General features: G+C 54.0%; 1 protein-coding gene across 1 annotated transcript; it reads right to left on the reverse strand.

Moving 5' to 3' along the window:
• Positions 1–69: 69 nt before the first annotated feature.
• SLC35F6 (solute carrier family 35 member F6) lies at positions 70–17,151 on the reverse strand. The gene is made up of 6 exons (XM_061433054.1): positions 17,071–17,151; positions 8,092–8,164; positions 6,842–7,013; positions 6,149–6,361; positions 5,354–5,464; positions 70–3,824 (listed from the first exon to the last, which is right to left on the reverse strand). The coding sequence occupies exons 1-6, from the start codon at positions 17,145–17,147 to the stop codon at positions 3,355–3,357; spliced, it is 1,116 nt and encodes a 371-aa protein (XP_061289038.1). The 5' UTR covers positions 17,148–17,151; the 3' UTR covers positions 70–3,354.
• Positions 17,152–17,795: the final 644 nt, after the last annotated feature.

The raw sequence follows: 17,795 nt of genomic DNA on the forward strand, positions 1-17,795 counted from the left end.
CATTACAGAGGCCTTTTACCTGTCTATCTAAACAGGAGTGGATATATGTATAACTGATTCACTTTGCTATACAGCAAAAACAAAACACTTTTTTATTTTTTGTTGCACCATGTGCCATGCAGGATCTTAGTGTCCTGACCAGGGATTGAACCCATGCCTCCTGCAGTGCTGCAGTGGAAACATGGAGTCTTAACCATGGGACCACCAGAGAAGTCCCTAATACAACACTTTACATCAACTATACTCCAATAAAAATTCTTTAAAACATGAAAAAAAAAATTTTTTTTTTTTGAGAGTTCTTACTGAAGAAGGGCGATCTATAAACTTTTATGGCTATAGAAGAAACCCCCTGATGACCTCAGATTTTCAAAGGATGTAGTCAACATAAGGCCGGGTGGGCTCTTAACCAAGGGAAACATGAAAGAACAAAATCAATCTGCAAGCACATCAGGGAGGTGAACACACTTAGGAAGCAAAGAACCTCCCTCTTGTAGGCAGCCAAAGTCTGGAGAGGTAACATCACTTGTCTAAAGCCACAGTCAAGGAGGGGCGGGCTGAGGACACAGGTCTCTGACTCCCTTTCTGCTTCTTCCCCCCAACACCACGTGCCCATCTGGTCCAATCCTCCTACCATCCTCATCAGGGGACTCTGACCATCTTGAGTGCGGTTCAATTGTTAAGAGACCTCTGGACGAGTGAAGGCAAATGCAACCGCCTGGCACAGTCCTAAGTCTCTCTTGTGGGCAGTGAGCCCAAGGGCTCCTCCAGGGCCTGGATGGCAGCCCTGGAGGATGCTCCAGCCCCAGGGTTTTCCAGGACCACTATGAATCAGGCAGGGACTGGTAAGTTCACAATGCAGATGGCCTGAATAACACTGTATCTGAACTGATAAGTCTGTTATCAGTCAATTCTAATTTTGGGGTCCAGGGCCCCCTTACCTTGCTCAGAGCAGTAGGCCACAGCTGCAGACGTCCCCCACAACCCTCGAGGCTCAGTGGGAGAGTAGGGATCCTATCCTCTCCACCCCCATGACCAGAACAACACAGCACAGCCTCCCACACTCATCCTTTGAAGCCCCCCAGACACCAGGACAGAGAGGATACACCTCCACGGTCCGGAGGGGTACTTAGGTTCAACATAAAAATTTCACAAGGCATCCTGTTTTATCTTATAATCGACATGAGGTTTACACTCTACTCCACAATACTGTAACAGAAGATCCCCCCAACCCCAAGCAAAACTGATGCTCTGCATCAGGGCTCTCTGGGACCTAAGCACCTGACAGCCACCCTGGTGGGCAGAGCAGCCTAACAGGACACTGCATTGCAAGCATTTACAGGTACCTTCCATTTATTACCTTAGGTTAATGCCCACAGCCATCCTGTGAGGCCTGGCCTCCCCATTTTAGAGATGTGAAGACCTAAAGCCAGGTGCCTGCGTGGGTGGCAGGCCTGACTATGATTCCCCCTCCCCATGCTCTGCTGCCCCTCACTCCACAACCCTTCGATGCTAAAATCCACATGGTCCATGATTTGTTTACTTTAGCCAGTCCTGGACTCCCAGCCCTGCTCCGATGGGAGAACGGGATGGGAAAGGACTGAGAACCAGCAAATCTGGCTTTGCCAGTCCCTGGCTCTGTGCATTCCTGAGAAGTGTCTTCCTCTCTGGGCTTCAACTTCTTCACATGAACAATGGGGGTTGGGACTGGATGATTTCTCTGGTGCATTAGAGTTTTTCCACTCTGACATTCTAGACATCACCTCCAGGAATGTCCTAACCCTTGTGTTTCTTCCTTCTCACTGAAGAGAAAAGTCCGTATTGCCAATTTCCCTTTGTTTTTAAAAATAAAACCCCTGAAACAACACTGTAAACCCCCCAAGCAGCTGTAGTCCCCACCTCCTCACTCTCCGTCTCCTTCCTCCTGTGATACACACCATGGCCCAGAGAAGCTCACGGCCCCCTGAAACTCAGAGCTGGGGGTACAGGATGGTAAGAACCTGCTGGATCCCCACAGCCTGAGGGCTTTGCTAGTAAGAGATTCCTTCCCCATGATCTATTTTAAGGAAGGCATTTGGTGTTTTGTTTTCATGATAGAGCTGCCCAGGGAGTGAAGTGAGGCTCCAGAAACTACCACAGAGTGAGGACCACTGGAAAGAAGGGTTGCTCAGCTCCCTGGGGTCCCTGCTACCAGCACCCTCTCTTCAGGGGTGGGTTACCTGGAGGACAAGAGCACAGGACGTACTTCCGCCCAAAGATCCCAGAGACACTCGTATCGTAGGTGGGGCCACAGGTTTGGAATCAGGCAATCCGCACTTGGAATGCTGCCTCCATGAGGACATCACCTGACCTTCTCTGGGCCATAGTTTTCTCATCCACATCTGCCTGTGCAGGCTGTTATGCACTAACATGTTAGTTATCTAACTAACTAGAGAGCAGTGATAGCAGCATCACTCTGAATGGTAGACTCCTGGGAGACCCATCACCCTGGAGGGCTCTCCATGCAGTGGGGGTGCTGGGGGTGGAGCTGAGGCCCAAATGCCCTCGACACCCCAGCCTGCCACCCGATCACGTAGCTGCATGGCCAGAGCCCTGGGCAGGAGAGCCCTTTCGGCCAAACAGCTTAAAACTCTGGTACTCAGCTTCCTCAGCTTTAAAATGGAAGCTGAATCAGACTTCATAAAAACTGTTATCAAGGGCTGCCTGGAAACCCCCTGTAATCTCTCCCAGGTGGGCAGGCCCGGGGGTGTGAGCGAGGAGGAGCACCGTGGGCAGGAGGCATTTCCAATAAACGGCTGTTCCTCCTTCCCCAGGCTGGTCCTACACCATGGACACCTTGTACAGAGCAGGAGCCAAGGCCCAGAAGAACCTGGCACAGGGCTGGGGAGCACACAGCGTTTGCAGCAAGACCCCAGCTGAAACTTCAGTCTCCAGTTAGGGAATATCTTACAAGTCGTAGAAAACGGGGTACTTAGTTCTGTTAGAATTTGCTCACTGACCTCTCTTCCTGGGAGAACCACATTTAGCTTATGACTTAAGAGGAAGCCCTAGGGCTGCTTCAATTCTACCCCATGATTTAGCTCTAGTATTCCAGGGGGTCTGGGGGGCTGGGGAAGCCTGGCAGGGGTTGGGCACGGAACTCAGGCCTCAGACGGGGCTGGGTAACACCTCTCTGCATGGGATGGTGACAAAGGAAGACCTGGATGTTGTGGCAGTGGCTGCCCTGGGTGGGGGTCAGTGGGGAGGGGGCGGGGTGAGGCCTGGGGGACAGAGCACTTGAGGTTCACCAGCCCACGTGGCCTCAGCCTCAGGGTGAACAAGGAGAGTCCAGGTGGTGGCAGAGGCCCCGCAGGAGGCTCAGCTGGCACTGTTGATGGCAGTCCGAGAGCCCCCTAGCAGCCTCTCGTGCTCGCCTTCCTCTGCTGGCGGCCGGCCCCTGGACAGGCGGGCCAGCAGTGGGCGGTGCAGCCCGTTGTAGAGGGCGGTGCCCGCCAGGAGGATGAGGAAGCCGAGGATCTGCAGCGGGTGGAAGGCCTCCCAGCCCAGCGCCAGGCTCAGTGCCCAGATAACAACGGTGCGCAGGCTGTCCAGCACCATGCGGGTGGTGGCACTCAGCTCCTTGGTGACGCTGATGCCCGCGAAGTTGAAGAAGGCGATGCTGCTGATATTGCCCAGCAGCGCCAGTGCAATGAGTGGCTGTCGGCCCACCTGGCAGAAGGCGTCCAGCGCGTCCTCCAGGGTGCCGCGAGGGTTTCCGCTAAAGGAGCCGGCGGGGATGTAGTACATGGGTACCAGCAGCAAGGAGAGGATCACGAAGCCAAAGAGGCCTGCGGGAGTGGAGGGACACGTCAGGTTCTCTGCTGGAGCCCTGGTCCCACCGTGCCAGGGCTCCGCTGACCTCTGGCCACCCCTGCCAAGCCGCCCTCAAACCAGCTCCTTCCTTTCAGGTCCTGGAGGTGTCCTGCTCGTTAGAAACTCAAAACTGCCTACTGAATGGGCTCTGGCTGCCCCTTCTCCACTTTTAACCTGTGTTTTCTGACTGGACCAAGAACAGGAAATACATTTTATACTGTGACCAGTGCACAGTCATGTACGCACTGCCACAAAACAGCTATCCTTACAACATACAATGCTGTCTGATGTTTCTTAAAATTCGGTTCTATTCACTGACAGAAGGATTGGCTGGCTGCAAGCACTACATTGCTCTCCCAAGTGTGGAGAAACACAGCTCTCTAATTCAGTGCCGTTGGTCTGTGACAAGGAGCTGGACTGGAATGTAAATCAAGGCACTGCTTCACTCAGAAGTAGCTTCCCTGGTGGCTCAGATGGTAAAAAATCCACTTGCAATGCCAGAGACCTGGGTTCAACACCTGGGTGGGGAAGATCCCCTGGAGGAGGAAATGGTTACCCACTCCAGTATTCTTGCCTGGAGAATCCTCATGGACAGAGGAGCCTGGCAGGCTACAGCCTGTGGGGTCACAAAGAGTCTGACACGACTGAGTGACTGATGCTTTCAATTTCACTCTGAAAGTCATGCTAGAAAAAAAATAAGTGGAAGCGATCAGTGTGCTTGATGACATAGTCGATGTAGGTGGTTCACGTTTTGTCGTAGGCCCTCGGCTCACAGTGCGCCAGGCACAACCAGCTCCCCGTAGAGACTAAGGGTCACACCTTGATTGCATTGCTCTAATCCACCCTGTTAGTATTACATTTTTAAAGCACTGATTTTGATTTACTTTCCTGCTCAAAAACCTTTGGTAGTTTTTCCCTGCCTGTCATTTAAGATCTAAATCCGCTTGCCTGATGTACAAGGTTCTCTACAATGTGGCCCTGACATATTCAATTCCTGGTTATTTCCCCAACATCAAATGTGTACCCCTGCCCAAACTATTCCTCACTGGTTTCCAAACTCATGTCCAGCTCCCCACATCTCCTCTGCATCTGCAGTTCCCTCCTTCCCACTCTTGCCTGCTGAAACCTGCAGCTCAAATGCCACCTTCCCTGGGCCATGACACTAGATATGCTTGGCAAGTAAACTATCACTTGAGTAAGGGTGGACTGCCTGCTCCTTTCTTTGAGCAGCCCCACTGCTCTAGGAAGTGGTCGGCTTCCCTAAAGTGCGGCTTGCATCTTATTCATCTTCGCCTCTGTCCTCCTTTAGCTCCTGGCTGAGTGCATGGCACGTGTCAGAGTATTTGTCAACATGTACGTGGTGAAGGGAAGGATGGGAGGCGGCAGGCTCAGCCCTCCCAGAGGTCCCCAGCACCCACCGGGCCCTCACCACCTTTTCTCCACGTGCCACCCTGCAGGGCTCACTGCACCCAGCGCCCCCCTGCCAGCCAGTGTTCATACACACCCTCTGTGCCGACCGCCCGCAGTGGGTGCACGTTGTGCTTGTACACAAACTTCTCCTCCAGCACCATCTGGATGGAGACGATGATCTGGGCCATGATGATCAACAGGTCCCCTGTGGCAAAAAGGAGGGGCCCAGTGTGAGGCCAGGGCTCGGGGAGACAGCTCCCTCAGGGACGGAACAGCCCCCCACAGCCCCTGACTCTGCAGGGCATCCCTGAGCCTGATCTCCTGGCCCCCGAGGGGTGGGGCAGGCCAACAGGGCAGGCACTGTTACCCCTCCCCTCTCGGGTGAGGCTCCAGAAGGCCCGCGGGTCTGAGGGCTGCACAACTGGGGTAAGTGGGTCTTTTGAGAAGCAATGGGGTTTGAGATGGATATTTCTGGCTTAATTCTGCCTCTGAGGGACCAGGGTGGCACTTCACAGTAAAACTGCTGCAGGCCTTCCTTTCCGGGGCCGTAAGACTGACGGTGATGATGAGCACAGTGCAGAGTGCCGGCTGATCACTGGGTAAGTGCTCAGTAAACGTTCACGCGTTTCCTCTCCTAGATCCCGTAGGTTGTGTGGCTGTAAGTAAACGTAGCCTGAGCCCTCTCCCTCTCCGACCTTCCCACTTCTTACCCACCCCTCTCTCATGCTGCTTGGCCCTGCTTGCTCCCATCACCTCGAGAGCAGGTGCAGGCCAACAGCTGGTACCCCACACACCCTCCCCCGAGGCTTGGCAGGCAGCAGAGCCTATCAGATGCTTTCTCCCCTGACTCTGTGCGGGGCAACCCCTGGACGCCTGTCCCCGGCCACACCTGTGATCACTTCGCTGAGCTTGTGCTGGCTGTCGTGCTTGCTCAGGAGGTCGGCCAGGCCCACCACCACCAGCCCGGCAATGGTCGCAAGGATGCCCAGCCACTGGCTCAGTGCCAGCCTCCGTCCCAGGAAGGCCACTGAAAACAGGCCTGTGAAGATGATCACGGCTCCCCGCAGCATCTGGAAGCTGGAGGCACTGGTCATGTTCAGCGCTGGAAGAGGACAGATGTGTGATGTGAGCTCCTGAGGGCCAGGCTGCTCTGTTCACTGAGGTGTCTTCAAAGCTGAAGGCAGCTGACACGTGCTAAGTACTCAGTGAATGCTGGTGGTATGTGTGTGTGTAAAGGATTGTGTGTGTGTGTGTGTAAAGGGGGAACTGAAGATGAGCTCTGTGTGTGTGTGTAAAGGGGTGTGTGTGTGTGTAAAGGGGGTGCTGAAGATGAGTTGATGAGGATGAGACAGAGGATGAGATGGTTGGATGGCATCACTGACTCAATGGACATGATTTTGAGAAAACTCCAGGAGTTGTTGATGGACAGGGAGGTCTGACATGCTGCAGTCCATGCAAAGAGTCAGACACGACTGAGCTACTGAACTGAACTGAAGATGAGCTGGGGGTGGGGGAAGCTCTTTCACCAGCATCCCCCTGGGGCCACAGTTTGAGCCCTTGGCAGCCTGGCCTGGCGACTCACCCACATACATGATGCTGGTCCCTGTCATGTCACAGAGGGCTGGGGGCAGGAAAAGGAGAGGGTTGAAGGGCTGCTGGGGATCTGCGCTGGTGTCTGGGTGCCGCGCAGCTCTGCACCGGAGTAGGTAGAAGGCAGCCAGGCAGGAGAACTCTCCCAGGAACATGCCCACTGCCTGCAGGGATGGAACCAGGCCAGTTCAGAGCTGGAAGGAGGTTCACCAGCAACTAATTTTTTTTTTTCTTTTGTCCATGCCACACGGTTTTGGGTTTCCCTGGTGGCTCAGATGGTAAAGAATCTGCCTGCAATGCAGGAGACCCAGGTTTGATCCCTGGGTTGGGAAGATCCCTTGGAGAATGGAATGGCTACCCACTCCAGGATTCTTGCCTAGAGAATCCCATGGACAGAGGAGCCTGGCAGGCTACAGTCCATGGGGTGGCAAAAAGTCAGACATGACTAAGCAACTAACAGTTTACATGGTTTTGGGATCTTAGTTCCCTGACCAGAGATCAAACCCAAGCCTTTGGCAGTGAAAACACAGAGTCCTAACAACTGGACCACCAGGGAAGTCCCATAACAAAAATGAAAAAAAAAATCATCTTTCTTCAAGTAAGAGATAACCTATAAACCCAACATGTAAAACAGATAAACGCAGAGCTCCTGTGTGGGAGCTGCCTACATCTACTCCTTAGCGCCTCAGACACCTCGATGGAAACCCTAAGGCTATAGAGCCTGGCCGGAAAACCCACCAGTCTAGGCCACTTCCTGGTCAAGTTCCAGATGGAGAAACTGAGACCCTGAGAGGCTCAAGAACTTATTTAAGGTCACAGAGCAAGTTGCTGGCAGAACTGAGGCTGAAATTTGTCTCATCCACTTCCCAGTCCAGCAATAAGGCACCTTCCATTGATGGTGCCTGCCCCGTCCTAGTGGGTCTGGGCTCCCCATGGTTGGAGAGCAGGTTTCACTAGGGGTTGATTTTTCCAAACGGGTCCTGACTTTGTCATGGTGAGGGCTGGCCTCAAGGTGTCCAGGACAGGACCACGCACCAGGACTTGTGCAGGCCTCCTACAGGGAACAGGGCCTTTGGCCCCTTCCAGGGGCACCCCACACCCTGGCCTGTGTTCTGGGGAGGGAGGCAGAGAAGTAGGGAGCAAGGGGGGACTCCACCCCTAGGACAGGAAACAGCAAGGCCTCACGGGGGGACCTGCCCTGAGCCCTGGGAGACAGAGCTGGGAGAGAAGAGGCACAGATACCTGGAGGAAGGGATGCTGAAAGCTGTGTTCCTGGCTCCCTCCACAGCCCGGGGCCACGAAGTTGTCCGCCCACCTGCAGCAGACAGAGAGAAAGTCAAACCCTGCAGTGCACGGGTTCTCCCACTTGGTCCCAGGCCTGCAGAGAGCTCACGCCTCCTGATGCCAAGAGGCCAGACTTAGGGGATTCGGCCCAGAGTGGGGTTCCCCCTTGAAGGGGCTAGTCTTCACAGTAAGCGGTCTTCACCTGGGAGTTGGGACAGAAAGTGGGGGCCTGGGCACCTTTAGCTGAAATCTCATGAACCGCTAGCAGAAATTTAGCATTTCTTCAAATTATAAATACACTATTGCAGGACCTACAACTCTGTCACACATGGAAATCACAGCTATTCTCATTTTCACATTCAAGTCACTGTAGATACTGTGAAGTATCACTTACACTCTTCACTAGTCAAAAATTACAGTAATCAGACCCACTGCTTATAATTTCATGTGTTAAGAAGTGCATGCACATACCTGTTACTATATTACAAACTGGCTTTTTTAATGTCTGGATAATCTTATTTCAATGCAATTAGGTTTTTCTGTAATCCTTGGTGTTTTATTTGCACACTTCAAAACACTACTCTAGGCTTCACCAGACTATCAAAGGACCCATGCTCAAAAAATATCGAGTCCCTGGTCTGCGGGTCACATGGGCCCTGGGAAACGCCCACCTGACACGGACCGCCTGGTCACCTTCACATAACCTGAAGGGTCTGGCAGGGTTTTCTAGCAGTGGCTTAGAAGCAGGTGGCAAGGACATGGCGCTGTGGAGTGGCCCGCCAGCCAGCGCCCAGCAGATGGGCTGACTCTGGCATGTGGCCCCACTGAGTCCAGAACCTGTCACGGCACAGTGCTCTGGGCAGCTGCTACCAACCATTCTGCACTGACCAACGTCTGTCACTAAAGCTCTTGCCCCTGAATTTCATTGTCACTGGGCTGTGTTATGTCCCTGGGATTGAATCTCTCCTTCATCTGAAAGCCCTTCATATATTTGGAGATGTTTCCACCTTCTGAATCTTCTGGTTAAGCAGCCCCTGCCCTTGCTAACCTTTCCTTCCCTGGCTGCTGACTTCTGGAAGTGCTCCGGTGGGGCCAAGCCCAGACCCAAGGCATGTGATCTGGCCTGGATGGAGTTGGGCAACAGGGAGGCCCCTCTCACGTGTTGGACATCCTGGTTAGTTGACCTGGCTTGGACTGTATCTGCCATATCACACTGCTGACTCAGGTCAACACAGGCCTAGGGCTACTTTCTATGGGTCATTGACCTACCTATGCTTCCCCCACTCTGGACCATAGCACCCCACGCATAGGCAGTGGCTATCTTTAAAGTATAAGGCTTAGGTGTGTGTGTGTGTTAAGTCACTTCCATCGTGTCCGACTCTGCAACTCTATCAGCCATAGGGTCACCAGGCTCCTCTGTCCACAGGATTCTCCAGGCAAGAATACTGGAGTGGATTGCCATTTCCTACATGAGGGGATCTTCCTGACCTAGGGATCGAACCCACGTCTCTTCCATCTCCTGTGCTGGCAGGTAGGTTCTTTACCACTAGCGCCACCTGGGACTTCTGAAATGTCTTTCCTAACAATATCTGTCAAGAGCAGCTACACTGTGATCCCCACCTATCTTCCAGCTCCTCTCTGTACAAGCCTCAGCTCCCAGAGGGCAGGGAAGCCTTCTGCCTCCTGTGCCCTGAGCAGGGGCCACTCCGCTTGCAGATCTGAGTTTGACAAAGATCCTGAACCAGGGAGACCTGGGTTTGGTCCCTGGGTTGTGAAGATGCCCTAGAGAAGGAAATGGCAACCCACTCCAGTATTCTTGCCTGGAGAATCTCCATGGACAGAGGAGCCTGGCGGGCTATAGTCCATGGGGTTGTAAAGAGTCAGACACGGCTCAGCGAGGAACACACACAAGGCAGGGCTTCTCTGGGAGCTCTTTCCCACAGCTTGGGGCAAGGGCATGATGCCCAGATGCAGGCAGCAGGCAGGGCGGGCTGAGCGGTGATGGTAGCACGAAGCGGGAGGCAGAGACCACATCTACAAAGAAACCTGAACACATCCTAGGGCGAGTGAACAAAACAGGGCTATGGCAGACTTATCTCAAGGTGAGAGACCCCATCCACTCCCAAAGATGTGAGGAGGGATGTTAGGAACAGTGCTTGCTTGGGAACAGTGGAGGTCAAAGGGGAGCTGATGGGCCCTTAAAGAGAAGTGCTAATGTGCCTGGTTGGGAACGTAGAGGAAATCTGGGTCGGGGGATCAGGATGTAACCAGACCCAGTACCAAAGGGGCAAAGAAAGCCCCCACTAAGGACAGAAACTGCCTGTTCTCCAACGGGTCTCATTTCTGCCTAATCTGCAGTAGATTCTGGCTTGGGGATCCTTCCCCGTGCAGGACAGGACCCGGAACGTGGGCCAGCCGCCACGTGTATGGCCTACCCAGGTAGCCCACTCTCCAGCCAGACTCACTGTCACAGACAGAGCCCTGGCGGAGGGCCTGGATGAGGCAGCTGAGTGAAACAGAGAGAAGCAGGGCAAATGAAGAGGTCAAGCTTTACCAAGGGCACAGAGACAATGGCCCTGGAGCGAGTGAGCAGGTCAGAGAGAGAATTCCCAGGGCTCCTCCAGGAGGAACAGGGGAGGTCTTGCCAAGTTCATGGTCAACCAGAAGCCTAGGACAAGGGCTGGTATGAAAGCCCCTTCTCCTGGGGCCGCACCCAGAACACAGACGGGTAGGCTCAAGAAGACTCCGATCTGGCGGTGGGGCCACCTCCTGGAACTCCCGCTGGGCTACTGCCTGTGCACTTGACAGTCACAACTCACATCTGTGTGACTCTCTGGTCCCACACTCACTGTCACTAGAGAGGATATGAACTCAGCATCCAGTAACTTCCACAGCTTTCTTTGCTCCTAGAACCTAATTATACACAAATTTAAACTGTTTGGGTTTCATGAATGGACTTCTAGACCCCACTAGACAAATGGGTAGGTGGTGACTACAGTCCAAATGCACAGTGCTAATTTGCCACCTGGTTTGAGTTGCCCCCTGCTGGTGGGACCAGCCAGGCCTGCCCTTCCCTAGGGATGGGCACCTCAAGGAGCGCTGGAGGGCTGGTGCAAAGCCTCCTCCCCTCCCCTGGTGCTGTCTCCTTTCTCCAAGGGTTGGGTCTGCCTGAACAGACTGGATTGGGCAGGTTCCCAGCAGGGGAAATGGAATCTTTTTGTATCTGAGGGACTGGGGCAGGCTTACAGCCCCAGGGATTAGGTGTCAGGACAGGCTGCCCCACCCAGCCTCTTGGGGCCAGGGAGGAGTTTAGGCCTGCAGTCACTTTGGGAAGGAGTCAGGCTTCCCAACTTGGCCCTGGGAAAGGTTTGGCTCACTGTGCAGTTACAGAAGCCCTCAGGTAGCACAGAACAACGGCCAAAAGCCAGCCCTGGCTCATCTGGGGGTGACATCAGTGACTCCCCAATGGGATAGCACTTGTCTCCTTGAAAAACGCTTCCCTAACGTGTATTTATAAATGCACAGTTCATTGTGTACTAACTTTGTACCAGATCTGTATTTCTCCTTGAACTGGCTGACCACTTCACGTGGGCTTTGTGGTTTAAGTCTCATAACAAGGACCCTTGTTTTGGAGACGGGGACTTGGGCGAGAGAGAGCTGTTTCAGCCTCATACAGTTAACGGGTGGATCTAGGCCCAAACCCACCTGCTTGAACTTATTTTCAGAAAAGGTAGCAGGATATATGGAAAGGTCAGACTTCAGACTTTTGAATGTCACAGGTTGGATGAGTTATAGATTTCTCACCTATAAAAGGGGGATAATGATGCCAACACTGATAAACTCGCAAAAGTAATAAATAAGACATAAAAGACCTGGCAGATGGCAGGGAGTCAATGAAAGTTCTTTTCTGTCTCTTCTCCCTTTCTCCTCTGCTGTTGTAATGCCAAAGAAGATGAAGCTTAACAGTTCTATGAAGACCTACAAGACCTTTTAGAACTAACACCAAAAAAAAAAAAAAAAGATGTCTTTTTCAGCACAGGGGACTGGAATACAAAAGGAGGAAGTCAGGAGATATCTGGAGTAACAGGCAAGTTTGGCCTTGGAATACAAAACGAAGCAGGACAAAAGGCTAAGAGTTTTGCCAAGAAAATGCACTGGTCATAGCAAACACCCTCTTCCAACAACACAAGAGACAACTCTACACGTAGATATCACTATATGATTAATACTGAAATCAGATTGATTATATTCGTTGTAGCCAAAGATGGAGAAGCTCTATACCGTCAGCAAAAACAAGACAGGGAGCTGACGGTGGCTCAGATCATGAACTCCTTATTGCAAAATTTTCCTCTGGGCTGGGTGGGTGTGGCCCCAGCTCAGCTCCACCTGAAGGCTTCCAGGGAGTGTCCCTCCTCTGCGACCCATCCTGCAGAACAGATGGAGGGCCAGAGTGCCGAAAAGAGGAGGACAAACTCGGCCATCATCTCGGGAAGCTCCTAGTTTCACAGACAAGAAACCCAGGGGCCAGAGAGGGCTTGGGCACACAGGGAAGTTCTAGTGCCTGTGAGCCTTCACCCCCTGCTCTGTGCTCCTTCCTCAACACTGAGCACCTTCTTCTTCCTGATCCTTCCCACTTTCCTGGCTGAGGTGGGCCCTCCACTCTCTGGACACTCTTTTCTGGGGATAGCCATGGTCCCTAGGGCAGGAGGCCTATGGGGACCCAGGAGGCTTAGGCTGAGGCCACATGAGGAAGTGCCTCCCACTGGCAGAAGCGGGTTTCCTTGAGTTCCCTGGGCCTCAGAGGGCTGCGGGGTGGGCTCGCCTTCCTGGGGGATGAGTCATGCTGGCGTGGCCTGGCCCAGTCAAAACTCCAAGCTCAGCATTCCCAGAGGGGTGTGTGTGTGTGTCTGCATGGGGCTGGGGGTTGCAGTCAGAGGCTGAGGAAGTGGCTGGTGTGGCTGTCTCGGATCCGTCAGTTGTGTGTCACCTTCCCGAAGAATCTGGGCCATTTCTGCTCACATCCTGGTGAGTCAGCCTCTTTCTCCTGTTCTGGACCTTAAGAAGGGCCCCAGGGCTTCTCCACCCTCTGGGGTGTCACAGCAGGTGGCTCACGTGGTAAGAAATGATGACAGCCCTTCCGTCTCTTAAGGATAAGAAGACTCTCCTCAGGAGCTCTTACAGCATGTTTAAGAGGTGGGGCAGGGATTTTGTACCCATTTTATAGATGAAACTGAAGCTTGGAGAGGCCCAGTGACTCATCTAATCCCACAGCTGCCAAACCACATGCTCTCTCCTCTCCTACACTGCCCTCCCCATTGCAGGCTTTCTCCAGATTTCAGGCTTTCTCCAGCCAGCATTAACCCCTTGGAAGCAATTATCCTGTGCTGCTCACAGGGTTCGGGGGAGGGGCAGTTGCCAAGGTGAGAAAGTCAGAGCAGGAACAGAAAGGAGATTGACAGCCCTTTCCCAATCGAGGCCCATGATCGCAGGCCCCTTGCCCCCTTCCTGCAGGGTACCAGGACCCAGCGGGTCTGGTGGCTGGAGAACATGGCCCCGTGGCCCTTCATGGGGGGGTGGGCTTCACAGCCTGCAGAAGTTTAGGAGGGGAGCTGAGCCTTCCTGAGTGAGCATCTACTTGACCCTGGCTCTTTACGTACAGAACCCCAGCTGGATTCAGGAGGATGCGGTTCCAAAAGGCACACTGGTTCAGGCAGACAGCCCCACGCAGTGCCAGGGGAGGCCGAAATGTCTGTTCTCTAGGAGGCGCACCAGCAGAAGGCCTGGTAGTGGGGGAGAAGCAGCCACAGAAAGGAGAAGGGAGGGGACCTCTGCCCACACCCAGGGGTCTGCCTGATCCATGACTTTCCCTTCTGCACTCAGGTGACCCCCAGCCCAGCCCAGTCCAGCCCAGCCCAGGCAGGCTGGCTCCTTGCAGGGCACCCAATCCTCCTGAGTGGGCAGTGACCTCCTCCAGCAGACAGCTGACCTATGGTCGCAGCACAGCAGCAGCACGTGCTCACGCCCACTTCCTCATCCGCTGTCTTCAGTTCCCAAGAAGCCGGGGAGGGAAACATGCTCACTCGACAGCCCAGACACTGCAAAAGGCTACTAGAGACTCTAAACCTGAACCCTGAGTAAGCGTTGGGACAGAGGCTTCAGTTGCTTGCCACCCGGGCCCAGAGCAAAGGCACTCTGATGGCAGGGAGGGGAGATGCCACTGATAGGGTTACAGCGTCCATAGGCACATGCTTGTCTGTTTTTGTCCAGGGAGGTGTAAGAGGAAGCCCCAAGGAAGAGGAAGTTTGAGGGACTGGACCAAAATGCTGAGACCTAGGTTCTAGACACCAACCAGCTGAATCATATACACACATAAACTTTCCTTGGGACCTTGACTGTAAATTGTGGGGATTAGAATGGATAATTTCTATGTTTCTAACAACTCTAAATGCCCCTGAGAATGATTAGAGAAGTCCCCAGCTTCATTCATACTGGAGGTTAAGAGCATGGATTCTAGAACCAGACTACTTAGGCTCAAATACAAACTCTGCCACTTCATAGCTCAGTTGAACTTGGGCAAGCAAGTTACTCTTTCCAGATTCTCACTTTCCTTATCCAGGGACAAGAAATGTATCTACCTCATAGGGTGATTATGAGAATTCATTAACTCACGAAAGGCAGCTGGGGCAGGACCTGGTACATGCTATTCTCTCTCTGGGTATTAGCTGGTTAGCACTTACTTGCTGTGGTCACATTCCCGTCTGTCTGTCCCTGCTGGAAACTGGAGATCAGAGTGTGATTTCAAATCGATAATCCCCATCAGGATGTACACCGATGCTTTCCCATGTTCTTTCTCTGAGAGCATTCTTCTCACAGTCTGGCCTCAGAACACTGCTGAGGGTCCAATACTAGGGCCTGTCACAGGTAGGGAGGCTCCTGAAAAGCCCATCAGGTCACAGGCAAAGGCTGGGTCCCCACCTGAAAGCCTCTTTCTGGCCTCTCAGGTAGCCTCCAGGGGCAAACCCTCCTGGGGCTGAGGATCCTCTGGTTTCTCACCAGACTGGTTTTGACCTCTTTAAGGAAGGAGCTGAGTCAACACAGGTAACCTCAGTAGTAACTCAGCTCTCCTTTGGGACAGTGGCCATGGCACATCACAGCCACCCTGTAAGCACCAGACTGAGGCCTGGACTTGTGGGACTGATGGACAGTGACTTGTTCTGTGGCCTGCAGATCCTAACAGAGATGGAAGACCTCCGGTGGAGTTTCCTTTACAGCTAAGCGCTCAGCAAGAGGAGCACCCTTCAGGAGGCCTCAGGGCCCAGGAGCCCAGCACAAGACACAGACATGGCTGGCCAGAGCCCAATGGGAGAGACAGGTGGGCCCCACCCAGAGGTCCACTTTCCTGTGGAGAAGGGAGGACACTGTGCTTGTCAAGCATGTACACATCTGTCTCATCCACTGCAGATTCTAAGCATCTCAAAGGCCAGGACCTTCTCTTGGTCACTTCTGTCTTCTTCCCTGCGTCTAGGCAGTGGCTTCCATACTGTAAGTACCTTATACGTGTCTGAAGAATTGAACAGAAGACCTCTCTCCCAGACCTCTCTTCTGGGGCATTTCTCACATCACTGATGGGGTGCGCTGGGGAAATACACTCTAGAAAATAAATAAGATACAACCATCCCCACCAACCCCACGGGCCTGGGGCACAGCCCTCAGGTGACTGGGGTGACTCCCCTTTGCTTCGAGCCTGGCAAGACCCAGGTGGAAGTGAGGTCTGACTGGGAGAGGGTCACTGTCTACTGTCCTCCACATGCACCTTGGAACTGGCTCAGAGAAAGGCTGGGCTCTGGGTATTGGGGTTCTTGGTGGGCAGGGGGCAGGAAGGCCCGGTGCCGAGCTAGGGACAGAGAAAGAGCCAAAGGGCCATCAAGAGAAGGGGCTGTCTCTCGGGGCCTCCTGCTTGTTACAAAAAGGAGACTGTGCTCGGTCCCTCAGTCTCATGACAGCCCCAGGTCATCAACCCCCAACCTTCTGAGAACTGTCCTTACGGGCCCATGAGCACCACGCCCTCTGACATCAGAGCAGAACCCCCTCTGCCTGCCCTGTCTGGGTTAACAACACTCCTGTTCTCCCAGGCAGAAGCCCAGGAGTGACTATTTGACCCTGTGGGTCAGGCCTTGTGGTTTCACTGTGCGCCTGGTCTCTCCCACCTGGCCCTTCCCTTTCCACCTCACCTCTATCTCCAAGGTCCCCTCATCTGCTCTGCAGCAGCCCTGGAGTGGTTTTCCCTCCTGCAAATTACTTTTCACCCTGACCACCAGGTTCACTGAATCACTTTCTCAAAAGCCCCTCTTTGATTGTGGGATAAAATCTAGCCTGGCCACTTGAAGCGAGTTACAATCCCCTTAGATCTTGCTGTTCCTGCTTCGAGGTTCCCACCACAGCAGAAATTCCACCCAAGCTTCAAGGCCCAGCTGAAACCAGTTCTCCAGGAGGGGCCTATGGAGCACCCCCTACTCTGTCATCGCAGCCCTCCATGCTCACGGGTCACTCGGCTAACGTGGCATCTATCGTAGCCCTCCCCGGCCCACAGCTCCTGGAGGGCCGCGCCCCTGATGCCACCTTGGAATGGGCAGCAGAGAGGAACGCCCTCCCATTAAAGATGTTGAATTGGAAAGTGACTGGCTGGGATTAAAGCAGGGGCTCGGATCTCCACCCAGGACACTGCTTGCTCCTCCTCGCATTCCCCGGTGCCTTGCACCTCTTGGGTGGTCTATGAACCGCGTGAACCGATCAGAGAAACTGAGCTGGCTGGTGAGGCCAGGAAATGACAGCCGCGAAGGGGGAGGGCGCAGGAGGAGGGCGGGGGTCGTCAGCGCCCCTGCGGGCGGCTGCAGACCCTACCGAGCCCCAACCCCTCCCGGTCAGGCCCGGACTCACTTTGCCGAGAGCGTGTTGATGGAGCCGGTGACGAGCATGAGCCCGGCCAGGAACAGCTGGTACTTGGTCCAGGCCATGGCGGCGGATGCGGGGAGCGCGATACTAGAGGGTCCCCCCCGCAATCTCCGCGCTCGCTCGAGATGGTAGCTCGCTACCCGGTCACCCGGGGGTCTCGGGCGCGAGCGCTTCCGGGCCGGGAGTCACGTGATCCGAAAAGGCCCCGCCCCGCGCCGGCTCGCTCCGCCCCAGGGAGGGCTCCGGGCCTGGGCGTCTACGCCCGCGGTCTCGGTGTGGGTGCTCTGCCAGACGGGATTTGCGAGCGCTGGTCCCCACAGAGTGACTGGCAAGTCATGGCCCCAGGTGCAAAAGAGGCCCTTCTGCAAAAGAGGCTGATGGGACGATGCAATGACATTGCATCCGTGGATGTTAGAGCACTTGGTAAACCCTTTAGAGAAATTGAGCTGAACAATGTCAGAGGCAAACCACAAAGTAGAAACGCCCCGCGTGGGAATCTCGTCTCTGCAGGGTACCCAGAGAACTCCCAGGTGGCCTGAGACTAGTGCCTAGAGATCCCAACTCGTGGTGTGGCTCACATCTTCCAGAAAAGTGGTGTAAGAGTAGTTCCTGCTCCCTGGGAGACCATTTTATAGCAAAGGAAGCTAAATTGAGAGAAGCCAAGTGGTTTGCTTTTGATCACACTACTGAGTGATGGAGGGGGGTTTGCA

Source organism: Bos javanicus, chromosome 11 (assembly GCF_032452875.1).
Source record: "Bos javanicus breed banteng chromosome 11, ARS-OSU_banteng_1.0, whole genome shotgun sequence".
In the NCBI taxonomy this organism is placed as follows: Eukaryota; Metazoa; Chordata; class Mammalia; order Artiodactyla; family Bovidae; genus Bos; species Bos javanicus.

Bases quoted from the DNA above. Each gene is read 5' to 3' on its own strand.
- SLC35F6 (XM_061433054.1), bottom strand. From the start codon at position 17,147: ATGGCCTGGACCAAGTACCAGCTGTTCCTGGCCGGGCTCATGCTCGTC. The intron at 8,165-17,070 runs GTGAGTCCGGGC...TGTCTGCTGCAG, and splicing joins ATCAACACGCTCTCGGCAAA to GTGGGCGGACAACTTCGTGG. The intron at 5,465-6,148 runs GTGTGGCCGGGG...TTTTTGCCACAG, and splicing joins GCTCAGCGAAGTGATCACAG to GGGACCTGTTGATCATCATG.